General features: G+C 39.3%; 1 protein-coding gene across 1 annotated transcript; it reads right to left on the bottom strand.

The window, feature by feature from the left end:
* Positions 1-1,666: 1,666 nt before the first annotated feature.
* wdr1 (WD repeat domain 1) lies at positions 1,667-15,986 on the bottom strand. The gene is made up of 15 exons (XM_012857765.3): positions 15,844-15,986; positions 13,750-13,871; positions 13,156-13,246; positions 12,920-13,067; positions 12,592-12,772; positions 9,659-9,736; positions 8,886-8,966; positions 8,270-8,503; positions 7,181-7,268; positions 6,231-6,387; positions 5,963-6,047; positions 5,739-5,849; positions 5,424-5,597; positions 5,187-5,331; positions 1,667-2,996 (listed from the first exon to the last, which is right to left on the bottom strand). Exons 1-15 carry the CDS (start codon positions 15,857-15,859, stop codon positions 2,890-2,892), a joined length of 1,818 nt encoding a protein of 605 aa, XP_012713219.1. The 5' UTR covers positions 15,860-15,986; the 3' UTR covers positions 1,667-2,889.
* Positions 15,987-21,886: the final 5,900 nt, after the last annotated feature.

The following is a 21,886-nucleotide window of genomic DNA, read 5'->3' as shown; positions in this document are numbered from 1 at the left end:
ATCTCTGTTGCTGTGAAAAAAACGGGCTCAGTCATGGTTTAATGTAGAAATATTTTTGGGATAATTTTAAAAGCTCTGACCTGCAGACTTAAACATTTTTTTTTACAATCCCCCCACTCTTTTTAGCTGTGTGGACTGATTTCTGTTCATTTGGTTAGCTATTTATTTATCACTAGTTGGTGGCAGTTCTGCCTTGCAGCAAGAAGGTCCCAGGTTCAAGTCCTGGTCTGCCATCTTTCTGCAGGAAGCGTGTCAGCTTTCTCCCACAGTCCAGAACCCAGACTGTCAGAGGAAGTGGTCTCTCTAAATTGGCCTGAGGCACGTTGGGTATCTGTCTGTTTTGTGCTGTGACCTCTCCAGGGTGTACCTCACCACTGGCCACCTGCAACCCTGCAAGGATAAGCAGGTAAATACAACAGATCAATCATTTATTCCCATTTTCCTGCACAAATGTATGTTTCTCAACCATTAAATAACAGGAGATGTTTTCATTTAATTACTTTTGTGAAGGTTTTCTGTTTGCCTGCTCCTGTACAGTTGATTGGTGCATCACCGCTAAAGGCTGTTACGGCCTCCAGAAAGCATTTGTTGTATTTAAAAGAACGCAGGATTTATTGATTTAATTAGTTTTGGCTACGTCCCGGAACATTCAAATCCCTGGCAAATTTTGGTTTAAAGCAAACTTATAATCGTACCAACAGGTTTCTTGTAAGAGTAACTAATGTTTTTAATGGGGCCCAGCCAGAGGCCTGACTTGCATCTGTCAAAGGAGATGAAAATTAGGGTGCTGGTTCTAATAAAAATTAAAAAAAACAAAATCTATTTCTATCATTAACATTTTATGTTATGAATGATGGCTACCATGTCCCATCATCCCCCACAGACAAGTTTCTTCATTAAAGTAATTAGAATGCTATATCTTTTGAAATCCTGTTTCTCTTATTGTTGCCTGTGTTTTTTAGATTTTTTATTCTTACTTCCAAAGTGCAGCAGATGCTGAAGGCCCACGCTGCTGCAGAGACAAAGTTATAAATTGTCTGAGTACGTTTAAAGTTTACGGTTTCTCTTGACAGTTTCTGATTAAAAGTTTTGACAAAAAATTTTTTAAAGACTTTTATACTGTTCTCTAATTCTTTTTCCACAATTCAATTTCTTCAGAGAAAAAAAAAAAAACTAATCCCTCTTTAAATGCATTTTGTTCCACAATTACGGACTATGGTCCTGTTTTGTGCAAAAATGGAGTTGCATACATTTGAGCTGAAGGAGTCTCATACCACAAACATCTTATCACAGACCATCATAAAAATGTGATTTGGGTGAGACTTTATACTGTAATGATAAAACATTTGTCTACTGTGCACCTTTTATTGTGCTTACCATTGCATTTCTGGTGAGAACTCCTGCCAACGCTCATTTAGAGCACAGTCATCAGGGCTTTAAATGTGCGATAAACATCGGTTTCCCTTCGATTAGACAAGGATCACTCCATGAAGTCCCTTCATTTATACAATTTATCTTATCAGGCAGCTCGGGTGAATAAACAAAGATCGAGGATGTTGTGATTATGATTTTGAATGTTCAGTCGGCAGGTGAAAAAAAAAAAAAAAAGTGGAATTGCCACTCAAGTTTAGCATTTAACTTCCCAGCAACAATAATAAAACCAAAACAAATTACTAAACCATTTTAACAGCATAACATACTAGCATTGTGGCATACATTAAGTAAAATGTACACAGACACATTAAAACAGGAAGAAATCACCAGTTTAGTTTGAACTTTGATCATGGCCATGAAAACTCAGAAAATTAGAATCTTACACAAAACCTTCAAAATAAAACAGGTATTTTTAATACAGAAATCTTATGCTCTACACGATGACTGTGAAAACTGCTGACTTGACCCTCACAAAGAAGTTCTGGAGAAAAGATAGATTTCCTTAATAGAAAGTTGAGTGGAAGGAGAAAAACTGCAATCAGCAGGAATAACGACAGCCTTGAAAGGATTCATAACCAAAACCCGTTGAAATTTGTAAGGCGCGGACTTTAAGAGCCAACCCACCCAGAAGCAGCAAGACATGTACTACAACCGTCACCTTCCTTGTGTTGAGCCACTCAAATTAATACTTGTAAACCCAATGTATGTAATTTGCATAAAAAGGCATTAAGAAAGTAATGCATAAAAAACTGAATGCATAAAAAGTTATTTTATTATTATTATTATTATTAATGAACCAGTTCGACTTTTGAAGTTGATTCGTAAAGACATCAAAAAAATAGAAAGACAAGAAAAACACAACACAAGACCTGACAAGACAGCATTCTGATTGTATCCTTTGCTCGATAATTTGCTTCCCAGTCCCACAGAAGAGCAGTGAATCAAAGTCTGAAACTAAAGACCAAAAAATATATATTAACATAAACCTCCAAAGCCTTTGAAAATGAAAAAAAGACATGCCGCTGCTGCTGGGACCGGTTCATTTCAGGAATGTACCCAAAAGGTTTTATTTCTTTGAAACATGTTCTGCTCGCTTAAAAAGATTTCGGGTCCTCTTTAAAAAGGCCCGGATGCACAGATCCAAACCACAGAAAAGGATTTCAGTAAGCTATGGAATGATTACTAGGTTTACAAACATGTTTGTGTCCATGATGAGGTGGAAAAAAAAGCACTCATGGTTACATTTTATAAGTCAACGTTTGAGCAGACTTGAGTTAATTGCGGCAAACAATTTTCTGGAAGCCGTCGCCAACATAACCATTTACAATTCAGATGTTACAGACAGCATAGACCAAGGTTTTGATGTTTAACAGTACATTAGGGAGAAAGAGGAGCAAGAAAGCTTGAATTCTACAGTAGTCCTTGTCCCTGGAGATGTGAATGTTCGCTCGCAGCTCAGTATGTAATCGTCCACTGCTTGACAGTGGCGTCGTGGGAGGTGGTGACTAGGGTGTGAGGGTCGATCCAGGCCAGGCTGCTGACGTGGTGCAAACGGTGAGAATCTGCAGACATCAAGGCAAGAATAGTTTTTTTTTTAAAAGGCTACCGTTTCAAGACTTATTTGTCAGAGGTCAGTAAATATTAGACGTTTGACTCAGTTTCTCATCATTATTGTATAACTAACCAGTCTGTTGGTTGTGTACCCACCCGATTTTAATTTCTAATCCATTTTTGTAACAAACAAACAAAAAAAAAAGTATACACAATTTGTAGTCTTCCCTCATGATTTGTGGACAATTAGTGGCATCATGATGCTTTGGTACTAAGGCAAATTTTAACTTTTGTTGGGCTCTAACTCAGTTATAAAGCATTTCAGATCCAGCTCCTTTTGGCAAGAGTCCTGACGTCGAGAACAGAGTTGCCTTTTTTATATGCTGTTGCTTCAGACAACACTCACTTCAGTTCTTTTAAATCAATAGATACCATAACAGGGAAAATCTGCCTCTATTAAAATCGGTGGTAGAAGACAAATAGAAATCAAATGATATGCAATGACGACAACTTTAAAAAAGAAAAAAAAAGTGCTTTAAAGACGACTGTTTGCTACATTTTCTGCTTAAGCACACCGGCGGGTCTGTTGTCTAGTCGAACAGTCAGAATGGTAATTAGCAACATCACTGAAGCAGTATTCATTTCGATAGCACATTTGAATTATTTTAGCCTTTTGATTAAAACGAAATCTAGTTCTAGTTACCATTTAGTCTTTTGGAGCGATTGTAGTTAGTCTAGTTTGAGCCGACACGGTCTTACCACATATCAGCCGGCTAAGTTTAGTCAATGAAAAGAGAAGTCAAAGAAGAACCTTCTTACAACTTTGTTGAAAAATTATTTTATACCATGGAGAAATTTTTCCCATAGGTTGGGTTTACAGTTAGATGTTATGAGTTGGAGACAATAAATGTAGTTATTTGTAGCTACAGCAAGTCTCATTGGTTATTGTCCCAAACTGTCCCTAACTTTCCAACAAAGGACATTGGACATGATTGGATTGAATCGCCATTCAATAGTAGTTTTATAGTTTTTAGTAAAAAGAAAAGAAAATTTTACAAATCATAGCTCAAGTTATACTGCATGAAGTTTAATTCCATTTTCATGAGGTGTTAATAATAGAAACTAGGACACAAGTGTTAATTCAGCACTAAACCGGAGTCATGTTGAGACCCAGCAGCACCAGCAGGATGGACATTTCCTTCAACTTCAAACAGCGGTCAAAGCCTGGCCTCCTTTCCAACTGGAATTTTGTTGAATATAAGACAATCTGGTTAAAATCAACCTTGAAGTAACTAATCCATGCCTTTGTAACTTTGCACCTCAGCCATTGTTATACTTCTATGGTTCACCTAAATGCCGCTGGGTAAAATACCATGGCATGATTTCTAACAGGTACAATCAAGTGAGAACAAATTTTGGCAAGTAGCAGTTATTTTTAGCGCCTCCCTTTGTGTTTCTACTTGACTTTAAAGCTCATCTGTGTTTGTGTATTATACACAGTAATGTTGGCTTTAAAGGTGCTTCATGAATGAAGTGGTGTGGTGTAAGTCCCACTACAAATGTGGACCATATAAGCAGTTTATTTTATGCACACACACTTTTGTATTAAATGTTCCTTTAGTTGTTAAAAGCATCTTTCTAGATGAGTGAACAAATGTATGAATGAGCTACCAGAAATGAACCTGCTGGCCATTTTGCTTTCCAAGCACCCTTTGTGCCATGCAGACTGAAACCACAGAACTAAAATGGGGCTCCGCCATCATTTATTATGCAATTCACCTCAACGCTTTTGACACAGTTGTCTCAGGTAAAGGGACGCACTGCCTGGGGTTAGCATTGACCATAAGAACAACTTTGTTTTTTTTCATAAACATAGAACATATAAAATGTGTTATTAAGCAGCAAAGGTAAATCTCTGTACAGCAAAAAAAAAAAAAAATCAGACCACAGTAATTTGAATTAAAATTTGTTGCCCTCAAAAATTAAACCATCGTGGTTCTGTTAAGGGGGCAGCTTGATCAACCCTTTGCTGCACAGCTACGCCACAAATACCCTTTACATGAGTACAAACCAACTAGAAAAGCCTCCAAAGTAAAACACGAACAGCTAAAATAATCTACAGATGTGATGCATACTGCTGATGTGTCCTGTATGAGAAACCAGCACCATTAGGAATGCAGGCATGCTCTTATATTACTAACCTGGAATTTTGATCCTCTTGTCTGGATCACTGATCGTCCAGACGTACACCATCATGTCCATCCCACCAGTGGCAAAGTGCTCATTATCAGGTGACCAGGCCAGACTCACCGGTTTGGCATGGTGCCCGTAAAACTCGTTTTTCACCTTGGGGTGAAAAAAAAAAGCCCAAAAAGCATTAAAATGAAACTCACAAGCTGAAAGAGCAGCTTAGCTTTGCAGGTTGCAGCCAGTTTTACCGAGTATCCGTCGGCCACGGAGAATACCGTGGCAACTTTCTTCTCATCAATGACAGCTAGGTAGGCCCCATCGCTGGAGTAGGCAATGTCTGTTATGCAACCTTTAGCCTCAAGAGTTTTACCCTCATCCTTCAGGGTGTTGCCTTGAATGGAGTAAAGGCGGACTTTTCCATCCTGAGAACAGGAAACAGAGACACGGCAAATTAATTCAGTCCACAAATCAAAAACATTCAAGAAACAGCCAAAAAGCTGTTTTTTGGTTGTTTTTTTCCTCATATTTCTGGGAAGATGATCAGGTTACACGTTGTCACTCACATTTCCACCGACAGCAGCAGTGGTGCCACCAGGATGGATAACCCCAACCTCTGCTTCATAGCCAAGATTGTCCATTGTGAAGACTTTCTTCTTATCCTTCAGCAAGACAAGCTAAAAAAGAAAATGTTAATTATAAGTCATAACCATATAATAAACCTGCAAATGCTTAAGGGGGTTGAAACAATGAATTTGGCTTGAGGGAAACCATAACTAGAGGACATTACCTGACCGATGCACACAGCCAGAGTGAAGCCTCCTGATACAGAGACGCTTTTAGGCTGAGAGTCCATCTTCACCACATCAGAGGCGCTGCAAGGCCAGCAGATAGTTGTTACATACAGAAACCAGCTCTAATACATGCTAACGTCTTTACATCCATCACTGCTAAACACACCAGGGCAGCTATTATAAAAGGCTGTCAACTACAGAACTGGTAAATCTCAAAAATTATCCCGATTAAAGCAGCGTTCACTCAGATGGAGCGGTCCGTACCTGTACTCTTTCTTGCTGAGGTTTGTGTAGCGCAGCGTATCGTCCATGCTGCACGTCACCAGCTCATTGGCTTCGTCTGCCTGCATCTTGCTCACCTGGTTACTGTGGCCTTTGCCTGAGAAACAGTCATTCTCACCAGTTTCTGCATCCCAGTAATGTGAGACGGGGGTTAAAGAAAACAGCATCACATCTAGAGCTCAGATTTTTTTTTTAGCCTGTTTAAGTCAAGAGGCACCCTGTACACTCTAACCAAATATCTGGTAAATGAACAACAGAAAAGACTCGTTTGCAAGGGACGAGAACATCTTTAACATGAACGGCTGTGGTTTGTACTGCCTGCAATGTGCGGGGAATTACTGGTTCTAAATTACTATAATCATTGACAAATTAGCAGTTTGCTTCCACCAAAACTCGTCGCAAGATCTGCCATCGCCTGTTGACAGAAATGCGTATAATTGTCGCTGTCAAATTCCCCTTATTGGACTGCTTCTGGGAGACTTCAGTAGCTCAACAAGTCAAAACAGGAAGTTCAGGTTTTTAAATTAAGGCTCGCAGCACACTCACATGACATCAACTACATCAATAATTCCCAAACTTGCTCAGCCTAATGAATTAATACCCTGTGGCAAGATTCAGATGCATTCAGGGTTTCAGCAAGATAAATTCAAGACCTTTCTAAAGAGATTCCTGTGGAAGGAGATGAAGACCTTGAGGCCATAGAGGCCTTGTAGGAGGGCCACAGTACATCATCACACCTCAGAACATCACATGAATGCTGTCAGGGCATTTCTTAAAAACTACTAATGTTTAATTTTAGGCCTAATATCAAACCTGATGCGTTTAAAAGACTCTGCCCTTATAACAGAGCAATATCCAGATAGATTCTTACTCTGCAGATACACACCCATGTTTAGTGGAGTCACCTTTACGTCAACAAACTGAAAGGATATTGATATGTCCATCATGACTCCCAGAGTAGATGTATGATCGACCATCGCCTTTATGAACCGTCAGACACTGGATGGACTTTGTGTGACCCTGTAGGACACATGGATGTACATTTTAGAGTGTGCACAAGGTTTTACAACACCACCACCATGGAAGGTCATGCCATCAGCGCTGATGGCATAACATGTTAGCTACTTGTGTGTATTTTGAGCTACTTCTGACTGAATCAGCCTGTTAAATGCTTAATGTACAAGTACATTAATGAAAATATAGTTTTACACACTTTACTACAGTTATACCCAACTTAAAGACCGTGCTGCCAGTCTTTAAGGAACATTTTAAACAATCTTTGGAGGAATCATTAGCAAAAACAGATAATTTATTTATGATTACTTAAAGTGTAACTCACCACCATGTAAAAGCATAATCCCACCCCCAGACAAAATTTAAATATTCTGTACTGGGCGGGGATACGCAGGAAAGGTCAACAGCTAATTTGATCTGCCAAATCAAATCATTGTAAGCGGCCAGATTTATGGAAAAGGCAGCCGCCATCGGCCTTTGAGACAGCACTATGGCAAGACCTTAAGAGTTAATTGTTACACTGAATATTACAGATATAAGCAACATAATTATGCTTATGTTGCCGATATCTTTATAGATATCTATAATGTGATTTTGACTAGTCGTATCGTCACTGTGGCTGGTATGGATTTTCATTAATGGTAATCACAGATAATTAAACTTACTGATTAAATGTTAAAACAACTTAACATAACCAGAGTGGCAGAGCTACTGATGTTGGTTTTTTCAGATTACGTCACAAAAACCTTTGAACCAATAGCGATACGAATTGGAAATTCAATGCAAGAGTTTAACCCAAGGAGGGCACCACACTGACTATTTTAGACAAAAGCAGGATTTCAACAAATATGCACTAGTTTTTTTTAATAATGACCAGGATATGTAGACAGTACTATAAGACAACCCTGTTAACAGTTTATTGGCAGAAAAATTAGTAAAAAGTTGATTTTTACTCTTTAAAGAACCTCACTATCAAAACACGGCATGCATAAACTCTGTAGCCTCACCTTGACTGTGCGAATGGGTCGGTCCGGGTTGTTCTTGTCCAGGTAGTTGATGTATCCAGACAAAGAGATGCTGAGGAGGTGGTCTTTCTGCCACAAGCAGCCCAGCTGCTGGTCGCTCACATCAGAGCCCAAATTGAAGGTGGTGACAGCCGTAGCGGCGCCGACATCCCAGAGCTTCACGGTCTTATCCCCTGAGGCAGAGATCAGCTGGGAACTGTCAGGGCTCCAGCTGACCTGCAAGACATGAGGCACAAGTTATAAAACAAATAAAAGAATAAAGACATTTGATAAGAATGTTCAAGTGGTCTATAAATAGTGATTAGAACTACGTTGATGGTATCCACTAGAATAAAAAAGGTTGTGGAAAAGAGATGTTTACTTTGAAGACCAAGAAGAGTGGTTCCAGGAAACGTGTTCAATGATTTGACTGACAAATTAGCCATTTTTCTGTTTTTAAAAAAAAGCTTGCTTTATGGTATGTCAGGCCTGGAACGCCAGCTCTGACAAGACCTACACATCTAACCAAATTAATACAAGTCAGGTGACAAGTTCGAGGCATAAACGTCTCATCTTCCATTTTGTGTTACCACGGGATTACATGGAGTCAAGTGCTTACAGCATAGATTCCTCCTTTGTGAGCCTTCTCTCCACCCAGCGAGCCGACGCGTTCACCAGTCGCTCCATCGTAGACGAATATCTGCAGACCATGAAGAAACCACAACATCCCCGTTTACATTTGAATGCGTCAGTCATTTTAGAAAACTACTCCACTCGAAATACGCTTAAGTTTTACTAGAAAATGTTGGATGTTATGTTTATGTCAGAGACAAAATTATCATTGTCAACAGCTAAACCATTATGCAGACACCGGCCAGTGATTACAAGGACAGGCAATTTTATCCACTTCAGGGTAGTTGAAATATGTTCTAACAATATCTTGTTAGTATTTCCACTAAATTATCATTTGCACCAGGCTACAATTAGTATGAAAACAGCCCCCCCCCCCAAAAAAAAAAAAAAAAAACACCTGGTTTTTAAACACCAGAACTTTCTGCTTGAATCTTAGAGGCCATGGCGCTTGTTAAAACTACTGCTTATAAATATTTCTTTCAAGTTGCATATGGAGGAGCAGGGTTTCTCCCCCCCCCCACACACACACACACACCTTTAATTTCGATTTTACTTTCATTTCCTTAAATATTTTAACTAATGTATTATTTGTATTTTCACCAGGGTACAATTATCAGTCTTCTGCATTACTAGTAGATACCTGAAGCATTTCTTAATGAATATATTAAAATCAAATGTTTTGTACGTTATTAAATGATCAGCTGGTGTTTCAGTCCAAATTGCTTTGCTGTAATTAAACGTCTGCAGACTACAACCGACCTGGCCGTCAGCTCCAGCTGTGACTAATCGACTTCCATCTGGAGAGAAACGGATGCAGTTGACAAACTGGCTGTGGTCCTGCAGCAGTCACCGGAGCAGGGAAGAGAACACAAAAAAAAAAAAAATAATAAGCCATCAGTACTTTATTTTTACATGGATATCAGGAAAAAACAGCTTGTAAAGATAGAAAATACCAAATATTTTCAAAATTCTAACAATTGTGTTTGTTTTTTTAAATGGGTTATCCTACTTGGACCTTGTGTGTATAGTTAATGCTTTAAAAAGGCATCTTAGGTCAATACACAGGACGACCCGGGTGATAAAGCCTCACCTATACTTTGGGTCAAATCGGTAGGTAGAGGTCCCAATGATGGGAAGAAATTATTTTTTGCTCTCAAGTCCTCTTTTTTAAAGAAATAAAAATGCATACCAACGATATTTTGGAAAGTGTCCCAACTATAGATGTACTAATAGATTTGATGATGGCTGGAGTTAGCAGACTTTCAGCTTCATCTGCCCTGACCGATAGATGAGAACTCCCATTTGTTTCTGATCTGTGAACACGCCGTAAGCACTACCAAGTTGCTCTGGCATCCGTTTGTGTCGTCGCCATCACAGACAAAAGACAGTTGTTTTTTGTAGGTTTAATATCAGGTCAGAGGAAGCAGAGATAGCAGGTTTTCATAATCAACCCATTTCCTACAACATGAAGACAGGTCTAATTTTCACTCAAGCCAAGCAGGAATTAGCAGAAGGCTAAATAGATTTTTTTATTCTTTTAGGGCAGGTGTGCCCAAGTCCAGTCCTGAACAGCAACTTTCAGACGCATCTCTTCTCCAAACACCTTAAACCAATGTCTCATTACCAGGCCCCTGCAGAGCTGGATGACTGCTGATGAGGGAATACAGCCCTTTGATTCAGTTGTGCACAAGGGCTGCGTCTGCAAGTTGCACAATAGTGGCTCGATGGCCAGACGTGGGCAGAGAAATGTTGGCAGCCTTTGGGCTATTTCAGAGCTGAGGTAAAGATTCACGTTCTCTAGAGTATACGGCTGTGCATTTTTTGTAATGTTTAGCACTAAAAGCAAAATCACTAAAATAGGATTTAGAAGCCAGTTTAAAAATGAAATTGTAATCATCATTTAGCATTTGGTTTAAAAATCGTAAAAACCCTGACTTGTAAACACTTATCTCATAAGGTGGCGTAGCATGGCTACTCCTAAGATGGGTAATTTATTAATTAAGAGTAGGAAAGCCACGACATCTTGATCTGCAAATCTCTAGTCCTGACTGGTTCCATTCACTTCCTGGCAGGATTTTCTGCGTTGGCGATGCATTGCCTCTACCAAATACCCCAGAGGTATATAAAGAGAGGCCACACAAGACGCGCTAGAAATCCCCAGATCTTCCTCGATCCAACATTTAAGTTTCTATGCAGTCATATTAAATAAATTACAACACATTCTGATGAGCAGAGGCTCATTTGTCAGATCATATGTTTTGAAAACAACCTTTATAGACTTCATTAAGCACACATGTATTAAAGATGATTTTATTGGCCTGCTATAATCTCATTACATGTGATTTTATTAGCTGCAAGCAGAAAAGATAAATTATAACAAACAGTCTGTGTGTAGTCTATATGATGGATTCCACTTAGCAAGCTGAGTTACTGTAAAACTTGACCTGTTCAATAATACTCCTATAGGGAAGTGGTGGCCTAATGGTTAGAGCAGAGCACTTGCATCCTGGGAAGGGTACAAGTGCTCTGGTTTGAATCCCACAGACTGACATTCTTGGCCCCTGAAGAAGACCCTTAACCCCAGAAAGCTCCCTTGGCACCGCTTCCTTATGGGTGGGCTTCAATGGAATGTGAAACAATAATTTTGCAGTGACAAAGAGCGCTCATCTATTCATTGAATATGACTAAATGCCTTAAGCATTAAATTTGATTGCAGTTTCTGAGAAATAATTCAATATTGAATCAGAAGTTAAAGAAATAAAACTCTGACCACAGTAATCATGTACACTTGCTGTTATTCCATATCATTTACTGCTACAAACATGTTACAGCAGCTGCACAAGAGTTCCTAATAGATAGTTTTAGTATTTTTTTTGCAAAGAGTCAGGAACAGAAATTCAGTCCAGGAAGCATCTATGTAAAAATTCAAAACAGCAGAGCGTGTGAAAACACATGCACGTGTGAAGCTTTCTTCCACATGACAAGCGGATGTCGGTTCTTCCTCATTTTGGTCCAAGTTGGCTGGTTAAAACTTAGCTTTCATAACAGAACAGTAAACTGAGGCCAGTGTGAAACCAGTGCTGAGGAAGACCACCCTCACCCCAAGTAGTTTCCTGTGGCTGGCGCTTGGAAAGATAAGAAAAACATGGGAGGAGCCTGACTGGAAGACCAATTACCTGCACAGTCAGAACTGAATCCAGTTAGAAAGTACAGAAATAAAATATGTAATTTGGGAAAACGAATACAATTTAGGTTACATAAATAAGCTAGGGAATAATTGTTCTAGGATATGAACACATGGAGCCATGAAACAAAAATGAAAGGCTTGTGTTTATGAAGTTGGCACAAACTAAGTGTTCATGTGGGATGGATGTTACGTAATGTGGAAGCAGCGACACAATCAAACACTGTTGGAAACCACATGGGTGAGACAGCTGAGGTGACTCGATACTGAAAATTCAGCAGCTTGAAGCTACTTAAAGTACAAACCAAAACGCAATAATTTTGCTTGCTGATGGCCTAATATTGTACAAACCAAGGTTGTCGTTTCGGATATGAGCTGATCCCTGGAGTTTACTCCAATGTAGAAAAATAAGTCACCTTAAGTGCTTTGTTTAGCACAAATAATCCTTTATCAATGCAATTTAGATGCTGACTAATTTAAAAAGGAAAAAAAAAAAAAAAAACTTTACCCTTAGTGTGAATTTGAACTTGAAGGGAGGTCCCTCAAAGAAGGAGCCGCAGGTGTCGTCGCTGGCAGTAGCAAGGCGGTAGGGGCGTTTCTGTCTTATGTCCACGCTGTTGATCAACTTTGCATGGCCAGAAATCTCTCCCACTGATGAGCCCGAGTCCCACAGAAACACTGAACCGAACCTGCAACAAGAGGCCCAAACAGGTCGTTTAGTTTTTGGCTGGCTGGCTAACACATTTTACACAACAGCAGAATGAACCTTTGGGGAAGTCTCCATGATTAAGTCACAACTCAAAAAAATGCTGAATAAGACTTTTAATTAATCGTACTTCTCTCGTCCGTCGCCTACGACTGCAATCCTCTTGCTGTCCTCTGTCCACGCAATGTCCTTTACTTTTCCTGAAATGGGGGTGTACTCGTACTTGAGCATGTGTTCCTTCTGGGTGGTGTCCCAGATACGGATTTTCCCTGATGCATCTGAAAGGCCAGAACGTTTTTAAATAAATTAACAAAACAGCAAAATTGCAATGCATTTGTTCACGAGTATTTAAAAAGGGCTCTGTACCTCCAGATGCAATGTAGAACCCACTGGGGGCATACTTGGCAACAGTAACTTGATGAGCATGCTCAGTGTAAACATCCGCAATCGCTGGATTCTTGAATAGACAAAATATCAGATAGTTTAACAAGCAGACGACACTTAAAAGTAATCAAGCTAACCTACTAACGAAGCATGAAAACCAAAAATAAAAAAGTTTAACCTCCTTTGAGAAATGTGGTTTAGTGAAACGCAGAGGAAAACGCCATTTTGGCTCAAATCTTTAGCAGAATAAGTCGTATTTAATACATACTGGGGTCGCTCAAGCAAGAATCATGTTAAACTTTCGCTTAACCACTGCACCAAAGCACCCTGGGAAACGTTTGTTTTAACAGGGATTTTTAGTTCAAGCAACGCAACAGCAGCATCATGTTGTAAAGGGACAGTAAACAGAACTTAGAGGCTGTGATGTTTTACTTCTGTTGTATTTCACAACTTAATGTAAAACACAAGATTGCCACAAGGGTAGCCAATTGCAAAAAACAAACAAACCCACAAGTGCACAAAAAGCAAATTAACCAGCATCACTCGTTAGCAAAGCCTAACGAGAAAAATAATTACCTCGATGTTCCTTATGATGACACACTTGCCGTTGGTGTAGAGGAAGTTGTTTCCTTTGGGATCGCCACCAATTACCTTCGCAACTCCCCTCTCCATCTGGGGGAGGCTGGCAAATACACGCTCTGAAAAATAAAATAAACATTAACCCGGGATAGAGATGGTAATGCCTAAAATAATTTGCAATAGAGTCACGTGGCAATGGTCGTTGATCACCAGTCACTAGCCGATTAACAACTACTGTTTGTACTGTTGTACAATAACTGTTTTATGATCTCCATTTTCTTTTTCAATGTGTGCCAGTGGAACACGCTGGATTTGGAAATGCTGGAAGCCCTTTAGAAATCTTGGAGCTCGGGTAAGGATCTCTCTTATCAAGATGGGATGTTAAAATTTAAAATGTATAATTGGGAATTCTTTGTAATTAGCAGAAAATGGGTATAAGGATTTTACTAACTCACTGGTCTGATGTCACCTCCACTTCTATTATAAATGGCAGTTCACAGCAAGAAAAAAAAAGAAAAAAAAAAAGAAAAAGTATATCCCCTTTACTTGGAGAGAAAAAAAAAACTTTCATCTTTAATTAAGTGCATAATTACGTCAAACTTCTCTTTAAAGAATAACTTGCAAATAGAAAGTGATGGCATGAATATATTTGGCAACATGACTAATAACTACTGCTAAAAGCGTGTTTTACCCCACCCCGAAGTCCCTACGACCGGTATATGTGCGTTTGACAGAGTGATTGGGTGTAAAGCGCACTGCTTTATCAGCACAACTACAAAAACAGCTATATACATTCACTCCATTTAAAGTTTTAGATACAATTAAAAGTGCTTGTGGTTCTATCAGATATGCATTTACATATGCAGGCCAACTAAATAGTAATAACCATGCAAAAATAAAAACTGTTAACCTTCAGGGTCAGGATTACACAAAATATAAAATGGTCATAGTCAGAAGCAACATGCTAAATGAAATACGGCTTTAAAGGCATGAACAATCATCTTTAGAAACGTTTTAGATGCTAGACGGGAATGGAGGAGTTTAGTGTGTGAAGAATAGATTCCTGTATCCCACAAAAGTTAGGGGAAAGATGTGAATATTTACATGGATTATTTACATGGTGATGTTAAATATCATCACCTTTCTAAAATAATGGCCTATGTCTTCCCCCCCTCCCCCTTTTGCCTAAATCAACTTAACGTATTGCCATATTGTGTGTTTTCTGAAAGAAAAAAAGAAAAAAAGACATAGGCCATTATTTTAGGAAGGTGACGATATGCATCCATACACACATGCAGTATAAAGTTCCAGGAGAAAAGCAAGTATTTTACAAATGCGCTGGGGGAACAAAAGTGTGCATTTTTAATGGTGGTAAGATTCAATAGCTTGTTTCAGGTTAGCAGAGGGTTTGAGCTACAACACCATAAACAACACAAAGCTGCTTAAAACACGATATCTGATCCAGAAATCCGACGTGCAATCAAATCCGATTCATTTCTGGTAACCTATTAGTAGCTTTAACTGCAAGTTAAAAGCCTGAAAATCAATCAGATGTTAGCAACTGTGGTGCAACCATTAGATTTCCGCAAATCAAACAAGATAAAAATCACGATTTCAGTTTCAGACAAGTTTCTTTCGGCTTGCACCAGCAAAGCTGGGACACTTCTGGGTGAAACTGTGCGCGTTTAAAGCATCCTCGTCTGGCCTGACAGCCCCTGTCTGGACATGTCACAACAAAACGACGTGAGCAGCGCAACTATTTCCTCTATTTCACGTTAAAGCGCAGCTAGCTAAAGCTAACTTAGGACAACAAGCCCCCAAAAAGGCTGCGTTCAGAACCAGAGCATATATCCAGGAAGCCCCCCGTCTGTCGGGCATAGCTTTCATTTTAACAAATTAGGAGTCGCCTTTCAATGAGTAAAACTTCCAAGTGTCAGGAAAAAAAAAAAACACCACATAGGAATGGGCGAGGCTAGCTAGCCGTGGACTACCTGGATGACTAGCCCAAGCTGCACATTAGTTTTTGCCCACACACAGTTTTTCCTCTCTCTGTTGCTGTTCAGCGTTCGCCTTAAGAAGACCCGGACTTACTCAGTTCATACGGCATGTTTCCTGCTGGCCTTAAGCTTATCGTTAGTCTTTCCAATGAATGAATGTGTGTAGACAGAGACGCTCCTCCGGCTATGTGCACACTGCCCTGCCTAATCACACAAACACGGAAGCGGCCCCAGCTCGCTAGGCTGCCTGGCTTTGCCCATATATGGTAATCTCAGATCATACGCTGCAGCTGTCAGCCAGTAGCGGCGCGCTGCGACGACCTGGGCGCGTTTCACCTAAATATGGTCTTTCAGGCTCCGGGACAATTTCTGTCGTCCCAAAGATCCAACATTTGATAAAAGAAAAGATGAAAGGTTATCCTAAAAATGAGCTTTATACGTCCTATTTTTTTGTCAATAGGGTATTATTGCTATGGGACACATACGCTTGCTATATATTTTAGCATTCAAAGAATCAGTCGTTCCAAGACTCTAAGATATTATTTTTTTGTAAATTGTGAGATATAATTAAATTTGAAAAAATTAGTTTACAACATAGTAAGCGTCTGGTCTGTACTGTCAAAATGAATACCTGAGAGCCTTAACCGAGGGAATAACAGCAGTGGTCTATAGGGTGGGCTGATTTGGGCCTAGTAAAATTCAGTCCCATGAATAACCAAATTAATTACCTAAATATGCAAACAAGAATAAAATACTAACCGTTGAACCCTTCCCCCAGAGAGCTGAATGCCTCCAACCACATTTCCAAATGAGTTTTTATTTTTTTTGTTTTTATGTCATTCTGTCAGTGGAAGGTATCACCGGCCTGGAATAGGACTGGTAATCCCCCTGCTCTATTTTGGTTAGGATCATTTCAGAGTGTGAGCATCAACAGACGCTAATATATTGTTACGATGGTAATAAAATGTTAAGACGGTTTTACTGTGACATATCTCTCCTCAATGATAGGGTAGCCCATCCAGCCAATAAAATGTCTGCAGCTCCACAGGGTCATCAAGATCAATTTGACAAATAAATAAACTATGATTTTCCCCCTCGCATTCCAACCATTTGCTGCTTGTCACCAGCCATATAGAGGACACAGCAAATACATTGAAGGAGGGGCTGTGAAAGAGGAGAAAAAAAAAAACAAAAGTTCTGGTCCTCAAGCAAAAGCAGCCCACTGGAGAACGAGAAATTTTGTTCCCAGTTAACTGCACATCTTATATTTTGACTGGACAGTGTTTCTGTATTAAAAAAGCTATATACAACACATGTACGCATAAACATGGACATATACACACATGCAAACATACATAAAAAGAATACCACACTTATGGAGGTACCAGCACACATGCATATCAGATACTTGTAAGCCTAAAAAGAGTAACATAAACGCATAAATAAAAAATCTAAATACGCACGCTTCTAACATGCCATACTACAACACACATAGCAAAAAAAAAAAAAAAAACAGGAAAAGATAATAATAAGAAAAAGATATGATACAGTGCTCAATAAATTAAAGGGACACTTTGAAAACACATCAGATCTAAATTGGATAAAAGTCCCGCTGGATATCCATACTGATCTGGAATGGGTAATGTGATCGGGAACAAAAGGGTGCCACATCATTCGAGGAAAGGGGAAATCATCAACCCACAGTCAGTTGAATTTGAAGTCACAAGTTGAAAAAAAAACTGAGGCTAGTCTCCACAGCTAGTCCAATTTGCTGATATCTCATTGCAGCATCTTCAAATGGTGCTCAGTATTTTGTATGGCGCCCGTGTGCTTGTGTGTATGCCTGACTATGTCGGGGCATGCTCCTTTTGGAGAGGATGGATGGTGTCCTGGGGTATCTTCTTCCAGAGGCAGTCTGAAGTGCAACCTGGTGGTGACAGGGTGGACCTACACATGATGTACCAGAGATGTTCCAATGGATTCAAGTCAGGGTGAACTTGGAGGCCAGTATATGGCATCGATTCCTTTGTTCTCCAGGAACAGCCATAGTTTATCCTGTACAGGTATGTGTGTCCCCCCATAGATCTGCTCCCCAGACCAACACTGACCCACAACCAACCTGATCACGACCTCCCTGTCTTTTGGTGTTGTCTCATTGTTGCCCCTTTAGTGAACCTGTTGTTAATTTCAATAACAACAAAACAGCAGACGCTGATTAAAATCTGCTCTACTACTGAGCTGACCAGATCAATGATCCAGATGTTTTACCGACTGGATGTTGTACTGCAATTAAAAAAAAAAGGTCATTTTTTTAAGTTTATCACACAGACACACGCTATAGCTATAAAGGGGTATCCCGAGACAAGGTGGGAGTAATCAGATTTTAAAAACACAACGGTGAAACTATAATTATTTATAGTCTAACATTCTTCATCATTATCGTCATCTTGAAATACGTCGTTACAGCACATGTCCTGTTGGGGGCAGTGTTGTGTCCGGGTCCGTCGCGCAGCAACCGACGGTCTGCCACAGAAGAGGTCATCCAGCTTCTCCTGCAGCTGCTGGATGACCTGCTGGCCAACAAACCCTTCAAGTTATAGACCAATTACACTTACTTCATGTTTAGGAAAGATTATGGAAAGAATGACAACAGACAGGATTACATATTATGTAGAAAGTAAAGGACTGTTGTCTTCGTGTCAAAGTGGTATTCAGAAAAGGAAGAAGTACAATGGATCCAGTTGTGTGTTTGGAATCAGATATTAGAAAAGCTCAGATTAATAGGGAAGTAGTGGTAGCAATATTTTTTGATATTGAGAAAGCATATGACATGGTATGGAAGGATGGGTTGCTTATAAAATTATATAAAATGGGGATAACAGGAAGGGCTTATAATTGGATTAAAGATTTTTATGTTTAATAGAGTTATACAGGTACAGATGGGAGTAACAAGATCTGATAAATATAAAATTGATAATGGAACTCCACAGGGAAGTATTATCAGTCCTTTATTATCCTCAATCATGATTGATGATGTTTTTACAGAAGTAGATCAGGATGTCATGCAGTCATTATTTGGTGATGATGGAGCTTTGTGGAGAAAAGGGAAAAATGTAGGACTATATGAGAAAATACAAAATGCTATTAAATCTGTTGAAAATTGGCTTATAACTGGGGAGTTAAATACTCAGTTGATAGAACAAAGACTGTTGTATTCAGTAGGAAGAAAATTGAGGAAATTGTAATTGATTATAAGCTTTTATAGAGTGATCATGTAAAGTATATTGAAGGGAAATGTAAAAAAGTTCTAAATATAATGAGGTGTTTAACAGGATTAGAATTGGGCGCAAATAAGATTAATTTCAAAAAGATTTATGTTGCCTTGATCAGATCAGTATTGGATTACGGATGTGTAGTTTATAGGCAGGCTGCAAAAACAGTGATTAGCAAATTAGAAGTAATTCAGAATCAAGCTTTGAGATTATGCTATTGAATTTTGAAAACATCTTTGGAATTAAGACAAAAGCAAATTTTGCTGAATTATTGAGTGAGTTTGCAGGGACATAAGGAGTAGAATAATCAAGCAGTAAGAATCCTGACACCTTGCTGTGAGAGTGGAAAAGCAAAAACAGACTGTTTTGCATGGGCAGCAGATAAATGCATTAGGGAAATAGGTATACAAGGAAAGAGATACTGTGCTGCGGTGCCTTATCCAATTACACCTTTTTGGTTGATTCCTTCTGCGAATGTTGATTTAGAGGTTTATAAAGAAATGCAGATTAATAAAGATAATAACTGGGTAAATTTTGTAAAGGACAGAATTGAGAATATGTATAAATGCTTTAAAATGATATATACAGATGGTTTAAAAGATTGAATTTAAAATAAAACAGGATTTGCTTATGCTATTCCTGAACTATATATATATATATATATATATATATATATATATATATATATATATATATATATATATATATATATATATATAGGGCTGTGCATAAAAATCGATATAAAGATTAATATCGATATTTTTAAAAACGATTTAATATCGATATTCTGGCTTTCAATATCGATATACCTCCCAACCTCTAGGGGGCGTTTTTTTTTTTTTTTTTTTTTTTTTTTTAATTTATTTATTTATTTTTTCCCCCAGTGTCCTGTCCAGCAATATGGCAATAGGAATTGATGTCTCAATGCCAGATAAAGCTCGACAGATTTTGCTTTTACAAGTGGAGCAAACGGCTTTCGCCATAGTGCTCCACTTGATTTATGCTTGTAAATAGCTTTATTATGATTCCTGCAAGGAGAATTTCAAATTATATGGAGACGTTTCGCTTCCTCTCCCGGAAGCTTTCTCAATTCAAAAAGTCTGGAGTAATGATGAGTAACAAGCTTTATACCATACCAAAACAAAGGCCTGTAATGGCTTAGATATGATGCTTTGGTCCGCAGGACCAAAGCATCACCATATTACCAGCAGACAAAGGAAGATGCACCGTGGTCCTCAACACTTCAGACTACCAGGACAAAATTCACACTCTACTGAGTGACACCAACACATATGAGTCTTTGAAAAGGGATCCTACCAACTCCTACAAAAAGAAAATCACTGACTACCTACAACAACTAGAAAAAGACAAGGTAATCAATCGCTCATCTTATTATAGATTATATCCAGGGGAAGACATTCCATGCTTATATGGACTCCCAAAAATTCACAAAGAAGGAACACCACTCAGACCCATTGTCAGCAGCATTAATTCAGTAACATATAACATTGCTAAACAGCTTGCTAGTATTTTAGCCCCCCTGGTGGGGAACACACCACACCACATAGAAAACTCCAAGGACTTTGCTAACAAAGTCAAACATTTAAAGATGGCACCAGGGGAAACTCTGGTGTCTTTCGATGTCACTTCACTTTTCACTTGCATACCTACATCAGAGGCAGTAGAAACAGTCAGGAAACGTCTTCAACAAGATAGTGACCTTAATAACAGAACTAATTTCACTCCGGACCAGATCTGTACCCTACTGGACCTTTGTCTTTCTACTACTTATTTCAAGTTCAGCGATCAATTTTACAGACAGAAGCATGGCTGTGCCATGGGATCTCCAGTGTCACCTATTGTAGCCAATCTTTACATGGAAGAAATGGAAAAGAGAGCTTTGGGAACCTTCAGAGGAACACCACCAAGCCACTGGTTTAGATATGTGGATGACACCTTTGTCAAAATCCAGCTAAAAGAAGTGGAAGCGTTCACAAGACACATCAACTCGGTGGACAACAACATCAAGTTTACTCGAGAGGATGCCAATGACAACAAGCTACCTTTTCTCGACTGTTTGGTGAATTTGGAAGGAGATGGAAACCTCAACATTGAAGTGTATAGGAAACCCACCCACACAGACCAATATCTTCTTTTTGACTCACACCACCCACTGGAGCACAAACTTTCCGTCATCAGAACCTTACAACACCGGGCCGAGCATGTCCCGACTAAAACAGAAGGGAAGCACAAGGAACAGAAACACATCAGAGATGCCCTCCAAACCTGTGGGTACCCTAACTGGGCTTTTGTCAAATCAGCAAGAAAATCCAAAAGACCCGCTCCAGAACATAATGGTGAGAAGAATAAACGCAAAAACATCGTCATCCCATATGTTGCTGGAGTCTCTGAAAAACTCAAGAGGATTTTCTCCAAACATAAAATCCCAGTACATTTCAAACCAAACAGGACCCTCAGACAGAGGCTGGTGCATCCCAAGGACAAAACCCCCAAACCTAAGATGAGCGGAGTGGTGTATGCAGTTCAGTGCAGTGAGGAATGTTCTGATCTTTATATTGGAGAAACCAAACAACCTCTCCACAGACGCATGTCTCAACACAGGAGAGCTACCTCCTCAGGTCAAGACTCTGCTGTCCACTTACACCTAAAGGACAAAGGACACTCTTTTGAGGACCAAAATGTTCACATTTTGGACAAAGAAGACAGATGGTTTGAAAGGGGTGTGAAGGAAGCCATCTACGTCAAGAGAGAAAGACCAACCTTAAACAGAGGAGGAGGCCTTAGGTTCCAACTCTCAAAAACTTACAACACAGCTATAGGATTAATTCCAGCCAATCGTCAACT

The sequence above is a fragment of the Fundulus heteroclitus genome, chromosome 20, assembly GCF_011125445.2.
Source record: "Fundulus heteroclitus isolate FHET01 chromosome 20, MU-UCD_Fhet_4.1, whole genome shotgun sequence".
Lineage (NCBI taxonomy): Eukaryota > Metazoa > Chordata > Actinopteri > Cyprinodontiformes > Fundulidae > Fundulus > Fundulus heteroclitus.
The sequence above is the reverse complement of the archived record's forward strand: the minus strand, read 5'-3'. Positions and strand labels throughout refer to the sequence as shown.

What these genes read in the sequence shown, in the direction of transcription:
- wdr1 (XM_012857765.3), bottom strand. An exon ending in AGTTCAAATTCACACTAAGG is followed by an intron (nt 9,737 to 12,591) that starts GTAAAGTTTTTT and finishes TGACTGCTGCAG; the next exon opens with GACCACAGCCAGTTTGTCAA. An exon ending in CTGCTGCTGTCGGTGGAAAT is followed by an intron (nt 5,598 to 5,738) that starts GTGAGTGACAAC and finishes TCCTGTTCTCAG; the next exon opens with GATGGAAAAGTCCGCCTTTA.